Here is an 8,824-nt window from a genome sequence, read left to right as displayed (position 1 = left end):
ATGTGTGTTCAGTCCTTGGGTCGGGAAGATCCTCTGGAGTAGGAAATGACAACCCACTACAGTATTATTGCCTGGAGAATTTCATGGACAGAAGAACTGGGCAGGCTATAGTCTATGGGGTCACAAAGAATCAGACATGACTGAGTGACTAATACTTTCACTTTTCACTTTCAAAATGTATACACTTCCCCCTTCTCACATGCAGTTGGTTTGTAAAGAAGATCAGATGGGTAATGGGATTAAAATTTTTTTTTTCTTTAAGCATCTGGGGGTAATAGAATGAATAATTTTGTAATCCTGTGAAATCCTTAATTTCACAAATTAAGTTAATAAGGAAATAGTGTCCAAAAAGCCAATTAACAAGAAAACTCTTTTATTGATAGAAAAACAGAACAAAATTTCCATGAATTCTGGTACCTGTTTTATTCTGTCTGTCGGATATACTCAAGTTCCAAAATCAGTTTGATTTTTTTTTTTTTTCTGTTGCTGGTCTTGTTGTCATCATTATTGTTGTTGTTAACCTCTCAATAGAAAAAAAATCCAATGAAATCACATGCCCCTCCCTCACACAGATAGGACCATCTTAATAAGATATGTCCCTAATTAAAGCTAATTAAATTCTTATCCTAAGCTAAGCATTCCTACATGGCACCAATTGTATTATTAGGTTGGTGACATTAATAAGTATTGATTTCAAGCCATTGAAACTGTTTCTCAAATGTTATCAAATAAAAAACAAATCAGAATAAGATTTACGTTCAATTCAATGATTAAGTATCCTTCAGTAGATAGGTCAATTTATTCTAAAGTAAACTAAAATATCTATGAGCCACAAACACTAGTTCCAAAAAAGAATAGCCCAGACGAGTGGCTTTTCAGATCTAGACTCAAAAGTCCAGATTCACATGGGAATGGACCTGAGGAGCCTGACCAGATTAAGCTTCTGGTTCTAATTTAACCTACAACTCCCACATAATATCAGCTAGCAATTGCTCAACTGTCACCCACAGAAAAGCATTTAAAGCATGCCTGCACAATGGAAAATGGAATTTTAACCATTATCTAATTAATTAAATTGATATAGATAGAAACAGTGGAAAAAGTCAGATGCCAAAGTATTTTAAAGCTACTTTATCCATATTTTCCAAATACTACTTATCAAACTAAACAGATAATGGTCATATTTTCATTTTACCTTTAGCTATGCAGATATAAATTGTATCTCCACACCACATATAGGCTGAAAATTAAAAATTGAGCCACAATCCAGGTTTGTGGTCTAGATGGCCCTAAATCTCTTCTAGGTGCTTTTGTTTTCCATCTAGATATTCAGACCACATAGATATGGTCATAAATTCAGTATCATTGCTACATTTGAGTCACTAACAAGGAAAGGAAGCTTATCTAATTACCAATTCCCCCAAGTCAAACAGGACTCTCCCCTTTCATTAAATAAAGAGAAAGTCATTCAGATTTAACTCCAGAGAAATAAGTGCATGCATATACCCAACTTCTCAGTATCCTCTCTGGATAAGAGGATGGAACAACTATTTGGTTTCCATCTCATTCTTGTAATGACAGAAAAGAGAATACAAAAAGTCCATTGTAAATTTGTACAAAATGTATGCATATATAAATACATATCTATGGGTGTATATAAATTCTAAAGAAGATTATATCCATCTACATCTTTAAGATTCAGAGTCCTATACAGTTGACATAATGGTATTCTCTCTTCAATTTTCTTATCTTTAAAAACAATAAGAATCAAGCATGCCACCTTATGAATACTGAATAGCAAGTGCATAAGTTGAGCTGTAGCTATAAGGATTTGAAGCAATTAGTTTGACGGGACATCAGTGAATAAAATCCTTAAAATAAATTTGTCTATTTCCAGATTTCCTTTTGTTTCATATAAAATGAAATCCAAAATGCCCTGTTGGTAGCATCCCGAACTCCTGAGACTGTCAGCTGAGCTCTGTAAGAAGCAATCCTTTAAACAGGGTCTGTGCAAATTGCTTGGATATGTGCTTATTGCAATAATTTGGTGTGGGAACTGGCATTACTAAAATTTCATGTAATTCTCTATCTCATAAAAAACCTCAAGTGACACCCCAGAAGCTTATGGATTTCTGAGAATATTAACTCAGCATGAAATTTGACTCACAAACCACATCATCTATACAAAGAGCACTATTAAAAATATTAAACCATAGTCAATTAATGGAGAAAGGTGTACATATTAAAAGGTGCACAATTAGAGCATATTATGGATGTGTGGCTATGTTTAGAGGTATCGAGATCTTTTTAAGACAATATATATAATGTTTTTATTTCTCCTGTTCCCTCTATTCCTTGGGGAAATATTATACAAGACAATTTCATAATTACCCCCTAGAGTGTACAGGTTGCTCCTTGAAACGGGATTATTATTGCATGCCTTGAATGCACTATGATTCATAAGGCAAAAACGTATGAGTAGCTTCAGCACCAAGGAAATGGAATCATCATCCAGCACTGCTCACAACAGAACATCTTATTGCTTTAATAAAATGGGAAATTATTCACTGTAAAAAGTGCACCAAATGAGGGGGAGAAAGTAATATCCATGCATTTAGTGGAGCTCACTGGAAATGAGGAAGCTCCTTTCTGAATCCCTAATTCTATTCAGATTTCAAGCCCAAAAGTCATTCTGTAATAGGGTATTAAATAGCTATAGCTAGATGAGGGTGAGCTACAAAAATTAATGGACTTTCTTCTTCACAGTGCCTTAGTCATTCTAATGTACAATGTAGAGCTCTGATATACTAAAGGATTCCCAAGTGGACTGAGGAAGTTAATGCTCTCTTTTATCTATTACTAGGAAGTGACTAAGGCACTGGAGAGAATCTGGTACATTGTTTAATATATTGTATCCAAAGATTACACCTAGTCTTCCTAGTATTACAACACGACATGCTTAAATGATGATCCTCTGTGCTTCAGGAAAGGTCTTGAGTGGGTATCTAATCGGTGATTAAAATTTAGCTTATTAAATCAATTTAGAAAATATGTAAATTGAGTTTGGGCAATTTAATAGACAGCCTAAAATCTCAGAGGTAATGTTTCCTCTAAGAGCACATACACCTGGAACCAAGACAGAGATAATAGAACTACTAGTTACTTGGGAGAGGGATGCACTTAGGGGCACTATTGCCTTACATCCTGCAGGTTAGTAAGGTCCCTTTTAGTTGAGCTTTTTGTAGAACATTCTCATTCATACATTTTCCAAATTTGTTCCCAAGAAAGGATGCCTCTACATACAGTTAAGTTATAATATGCTTCTGGACCCTTCAATCGCCAGCCCAAGGGAGACAAAGTGGTAAATAACCATAGGTGGATTCCATTTGTAACACAGATGGCCTTGTCTGGCATTAGGAGAGAAAACAAAAATATTGAATTTTGTCTCTCACTTTCCTTTTTCTTAGTCTTTTTTCATACATTCAATGAAGTTAGGTAAGCCAGACTGAGAAAGAGAAAGAGAGACACTCTTTAACTGCACCCCAGATATAGGAACAGATTTCTAACTAAACAAGTTGCAGACATTTTTATTCTACAAGCAGTTACTGGATTAACTTCTCTTAAAATTTGCATGTCCTGTCATCCAAATTGCCCAACATCCCACCCACCCCCCCCAGTCTCATCCCCGACACATACAGTACAAGCAAGCACACACACACACCACTGCCTCCAGGTGGTAACTGCATGCAGGGAGGACTACAGGCACTGTTTAAATATTAACCATGTTTTAATAGATGGCATTCCTGCACATCCATTATTTGTTTGTTTTCTGTTGTGGTTGTCTCTGTCATTTGCAAAAGAAATAAGAAAACATAAGTATCATCTTTTTATAACAGTCTACTACAGAGTAAGGTACAAAAGAACACTTCTGGAAACGGCAGAAGCCAGGCCTGCACCACTGAAATCCTCATCCAGTGGTAACCATTATATCAACAGCTAATTAAGAACAAGAATATACAGTTTGGAGAACATAGTACAGAATTATAGTTTGCTTTTGTATTTGGTACCAATATAATAAATATATAACAAAGGCGCACGTGTTCTAAAAATTAAACAGAAACATTCTGGTTGGTTAAACACTGCACTTTCAGTACTGCACATTGCCTAATTTATTTTTTTACAAGAAAAAAAAAGGGTAATTTATGCAATGTTTAATAAGAAGAAAACCAATAGTACGTATAAACCCGACTGTAGAAAAAGAGAAAAGAAACCAACAAAAAGCTAGCATATTCACTTTCCAAAATAGCCCCTTTTGCACCTGCACAACCAAAGAATGTAACCAGTTCTGAGACAATTTCAGCACCAGATCTAGCTGGACAGCTCCCGCATCCTCCGTGAATCCTGAAATGCCACAAGTCAAAGGTGCACAGGCGGGGGTGGGGCAAGGATAAAGGACTAGATTCTGTCTTTTAAACTCATTTAAAAGATTTTCAATGAATTTATGCTCGACCAGCAAGGGGCATTTCTAAAAGTAAATTAAAATGCCTGGTCCTAGAAAAGAGAGACTGAAGGTAAGAAGAGGGCTGGCTGGAGAGCAGTACCTGTCATAAACGTTTTTCTGGGACAAGTCTCTGTGGCCTCTTGTAGTCCTGGTGCTTAAGTTTACGTTTTCTTTATAGTGTACTATTGCCTGAACCCAGCTGAAGGTAGGAATGGGGAAGGGAGGGAAGCTGAAGGAAAAGTGAAAGCTTTGGGGGTTAAGGAGAAGAAAGGTAATGAACCTTAACTTGACAGCTATGTACAACACACCAGGCCCCTCCACTCCCTTTGCTCCAGGGGGTCAATGCCTTTTACATATTTGGTAGCTTGTGCGGTTCCTCCTCCGTATTGTGGGGGGCGCAGGGTGGAAAGGGAAGACGCGTCTTTCATTGACAATGAGGAAATTATGTGATTTGTCATGCGCTTGGATCGTGTAATTAATATTATAATAATTACTATAAATATTAATAATAAAGTATTATCAGCGTTATTTCTTCTTCCGAGACTTCCCTCGCCCAATATTTACAAATACCGCACAGTGCCTCGGCGGAGGAGAAACAGAGGAGGGGGAGGACAGATAAGGAAAAAGGGAAGAGGAAAGGGAGGCCACAGGAAAGTGGAAGAGAAAGACCGGAAGGGAGAAAAAAAAAAAAAAAAAAGCAAGGACGGCAAAAATGCTGGAAAGGAGGAAGGGAAGAGGAGAGGGGCTAGACAATCAGGATAGTACCACCGCTTGCAAAAGGCCCTCGCCAACTGGGTCCAAACAGGAGGAGGCTGTGTGTGCTCCTTGCGGACTGGGGGCCGGCGGTGGAGGCGGAGCACAGGGGGCCTGGCATGGGAGGCCAGGGGGAGAAGACGAAGAAGAAGCGCTGGATGGGGCGCAGAAGGCAGAGTCCCGGGCCTGCCTCTCCAGCCGGGCTTCTTTTCCTTGGGTCGAAGCCTGGCCTCCCTCAGGTTGGGGCAGCCCCCTCCCGCCGCGGTTGCCGCCGCAGTGATCCCGCTCATATTCCTCCTGAGCCCTCTGCATCTTCCTCTTCTTCATCCTACGCTTGTGGATATGGAAAGTGGAGAGGGACAGCACGATGAGGCAGAAGATGAGGGTGACCAGGACAATCAGCACCAGCGTGGAGGAGAAGGACTGGAAAAGCTGCTGTCCCACCTGCGAGATGCAGGTGCCGCCGCTCCCGCCGCCTGCGCCTGGGCCACGGGCGCTCGCGTTGCCGCTGCCGCTGGCGTTGGGGGAAGCGAAGGTCCGATTGAGGAGACACGGCGGCAGCGCCAGCCTCAGCTCCTTGGGCGCCCTGGCACTCATCGGCGCTGGGCTGGGAGGGGCTGGGCCCACAAGACTTCCTCTTTTGAGCACACGGTTCCCACCAGCCAAGAAAAGGACGGAGCCCGCAGCACCCAAAACTACTCCCTGCTGTGGGAGGGGATGCGCACGCGAGCGAAGGACTAAGGGAGCAACTGTGGGCAAGCAAACCGGCCAGGGAGCGAGCGGCGCCCAGGAGATCCTCTCCGGCCCCGCCTCGAACGCGTGTCCGCGCGCCCTTTTCCTTTGCCAAGGCACCAGGCTGCAAAGAGAACAGGCTTGGTTAGGATCCCGGCCACTGCCCGGGGAGCACAGAGACCCTGAATGATCAGCGCCACTGCAAAGCGGCCCTCTGAGCGCTCTGCCTCAGCTGGGCGCTGCCGATCTTCACAGCCCACAGACCCCAGTCCGCCCGCCCGCCGCTGGCCGCGCACCAAAGCCTCCAGTTCCGCGCTCTCGCCACTTTGCGGAGAAGAGGGTCTGCGCCGACACCGCGGAGATGCCGATTACTCAGCAGATAAAGCAGACTCCCTGCGCCCTCCACAACTTTCTAATTGCAACAGACACAGCCACTTCGAAACGCGGTCCTCGCTTCTCAGAGCGCCGGCTCGCCTCTTTTCTGCGCCCTCTCAATGGATGTCTTCTCCTGGATCTTACCCTTCCCAGCACCCACCCTGGGCCGCCGAGCCGTCTCCGGGAACGCAATCCTACCTTCTGTCCCCCGCCCTCCAGACCCTCCCTGAACGATGTCAGATGCCTTAGGTACCATTCCCATGGGGGTAACCCTGGAGCCACATCCCACTCCACCCCTGTCCGCGGCCACGGCTGACACGCAGGGCTGCGCTCCACCCTTGCTCCAGCTTTCCTCCTTGGTACCTCCCCAGCCCCCAATCAAAAGAAAAAAAAAAAAAAACAGGCTGAAGCACCTTTCTTAGCTAAAGCACATCCCTGCAAACGCCCCCTTATCCCCATCTCTCTGTGTCTCCACCCCCACTTGACAGTATCCTGCTTCTAATGGTGCTGGAAATGAAAGGGGGAGGGTTCCCGCCTGCAAAGTTTGGGGAACGGACCTTCTCTCGGGCCTTTCCAGACTCAGCCTGAGGGCCCTGAGGCTCTTCCCCGGGACCAGAGCCAGGAAGACCCTTAGCGCTCAGCAGAGCCCCCTTGCCGTTCTCAAGAGGCCGCTGCAAACTGTTGCACTGCGGAGCAGAGAGGCGGCGCGCAAGCCCGGGCTGGGGCAGGGGCGGGGGCCGAAGCCACGGCCAGAGGTGCCTGCGCAGGCCGCCAGGGCTGTCCTACCCACTCGCGCCTGGCCACCCGGCCGCCCCGAGTTTCAGTCACCCCGCGTCCCTTACCTGGGGCCGCCAGCTGGCTGCAAGGAGGGAGCCCCGCCGCGCGGCTGCAGTAGCGGCTGCAGAAGGCGCGGAGTGAAGAGGCCAGAAACCGAGCCGCGCTGCCGCCGCCGCTGCCGCTTTGGGGAGCTCAGCTCGCAGCCTATTGCCAGAGAGGCCGGTGACGTCAGGCAGCCACAGCCAGGGCTCCAAGCCACCCCTCAGGCCCCCACCCCACCCTCATACCCCAACACCTCGTCCTGGCAGAGCCAGGCTCTGCCACACAGGTTCCCAGTTCCCTGCTGTTTCCCTGCCCAGGCGCTGGGGAGTAACCCCCAGCTCCACCCTGTGAGCAACCCACCTTCCGCAGCGCTCTGCTTGGGAAGGGTTGAAGCTTCGTTCTCTGGCTGCCCGATTCTTCACCCTCACCTCTTGCCCACGTGGTCCCAAGCACACATTTTTACACTCTAGAGATCCCTCTCCCCTCAGGGCACACAATAGATTTCCTCTCTCTGCTGATGAGGATCGTCCCTTTCTCCAATCCTGTCTGTGCTGGCCTGGCTCTGAACAGAAACTGCGTCCGTGAGAGGGGCATTTCTGAACACGATGTGGCAGAACCTGAAATGCAAGCATGAACATTTATTAACATCAAACAATCCAAATGAACCATTTTCCTCTCCTATAAGGGCAGAATCTCCCACTTATCTTTCCCTCTACCCAACTCAGGATCCTCCTCTCTTTCCTCACACACTCAACGCCAGGCCCAAAATAACACTCAGTGTATTAAATACTCCTTGTATGCTGACAATCTAGATGCTCATGAGCACACACAGCACGCAAAAAGCTTATAAGGTAGGGAGATGAAAATCATTCAGAAAGTGCAGAAATGAAACCCTATGAAAATTCCAAGCATTGCACTTCTTACAGAGTACCCCATTTATTGGCCCTAATACTTGCAAAGGTGCCCCCTTGCCTTTCTGTAGTATTAACAGAGACTAATGAACTATTGGTTTGGAACCCTTGGGAAAATATGAATAGCACATTTGACTACAGTAGCCAACTTCAAAACAAAGTATTCTCGTATTTTTTACTATAGAAAACAGCAGTTTCAAAGATAATATATTGGTCTTTGAAGGCATTCAGGTGTCTTATTTAAGTGTGCTTTTCCTTCTTCCCTTACAGTTTTGTTGTCTTCCCATATTTGAGTCCAATACAGCGCCTGTACAATTCTCTGTTGCTAAACTGAGTGCTGCAGTATCCACTGCTGCTTTTTCCTGCTGTGCCTCAGAATTGAGGAAGAAAAGCAATAATTGGCAAGCACCTTGTATTTGCAAGCAGAGGGCTTTGTAAGAAAGATAGTTTCATGTGTGTGGTAAACAGTTTTCTGTAATCTGGGGGTCCCTTCTTCTGAACCTGTGTTCCTGTCTAGTCCTACTCTAACTTTCCCTTTCTCTCTCCTTGCCCATGACACATATATGAGAAAAATACATATTTTTCCCCCAAATTCTTTCATTCATTTGAATAAAAGTCATCAACATTTTTCCATAATTGTTTCCATTAAAAAAAAAGCAAACATATGTCTACTGAAGCTAATAGGGCATTACATGTTGAATAATGCATGGCTTTTTAAGAGCATGGATTGATG

General features: G+C 44.8%; 1 protein-coding gene across 1 annotated transcript; it reads right to left on the bottom strand.

Moving 5' to 3' along the window:
- Positions 1 to 356: 356 nt before the first annotated feature.
- CUNH11orf87 (chromosome unknown C11orf87 homolog) lies at positions 357 to 6,820 on the bottom strand. Its single transcript, XM_040257932.1, has one exon. It carries the CDS (start codon positions 5,849 to 5,851, stop codon positions 5,255 to 5,257), a length of 597 nt encoding a protein of 198 aa, XP_040113866.1. The 5' UTR covers positions 5,852 to 6,820; the 3' UTR covers positions 357 to 5,254.
- Between the last annotated feature and the right edge of the window lie 2,004 nt (positions 6,821 to 8,824).

The sequence above is a fragment of the Oryx dammah genome, unplaced genomic scaffold, assembly GCF_014754425.2.
Source record: "Oryx dammah isolate SB20612 unplaced genomic scaffold, SCBI_Odam_1.1 HiC_scaffold_17, whole genome shotgun sequence".
Classification (NCBI taxonomy): domain Eukaryota; kingdom Metazoa; phylum Chordata; class Mammalia; order Artiodactyla; family Bovidae; genus Oryx; species Oryx dammah.
This window is presented reverse-complemented; position numbering and strand designations above follow the sequence as displayed.

What these genes read in the sequence shown, in the direction of transcription:
- CUNH11orf87 (XM_040257932.1), bottom strand. Translation starts at nt 5,851, where the DNA reads ATGAGTGCCAGGGCGCCCAAGGAGCTGAGGCTGGCGCTGCCGCCGTGT.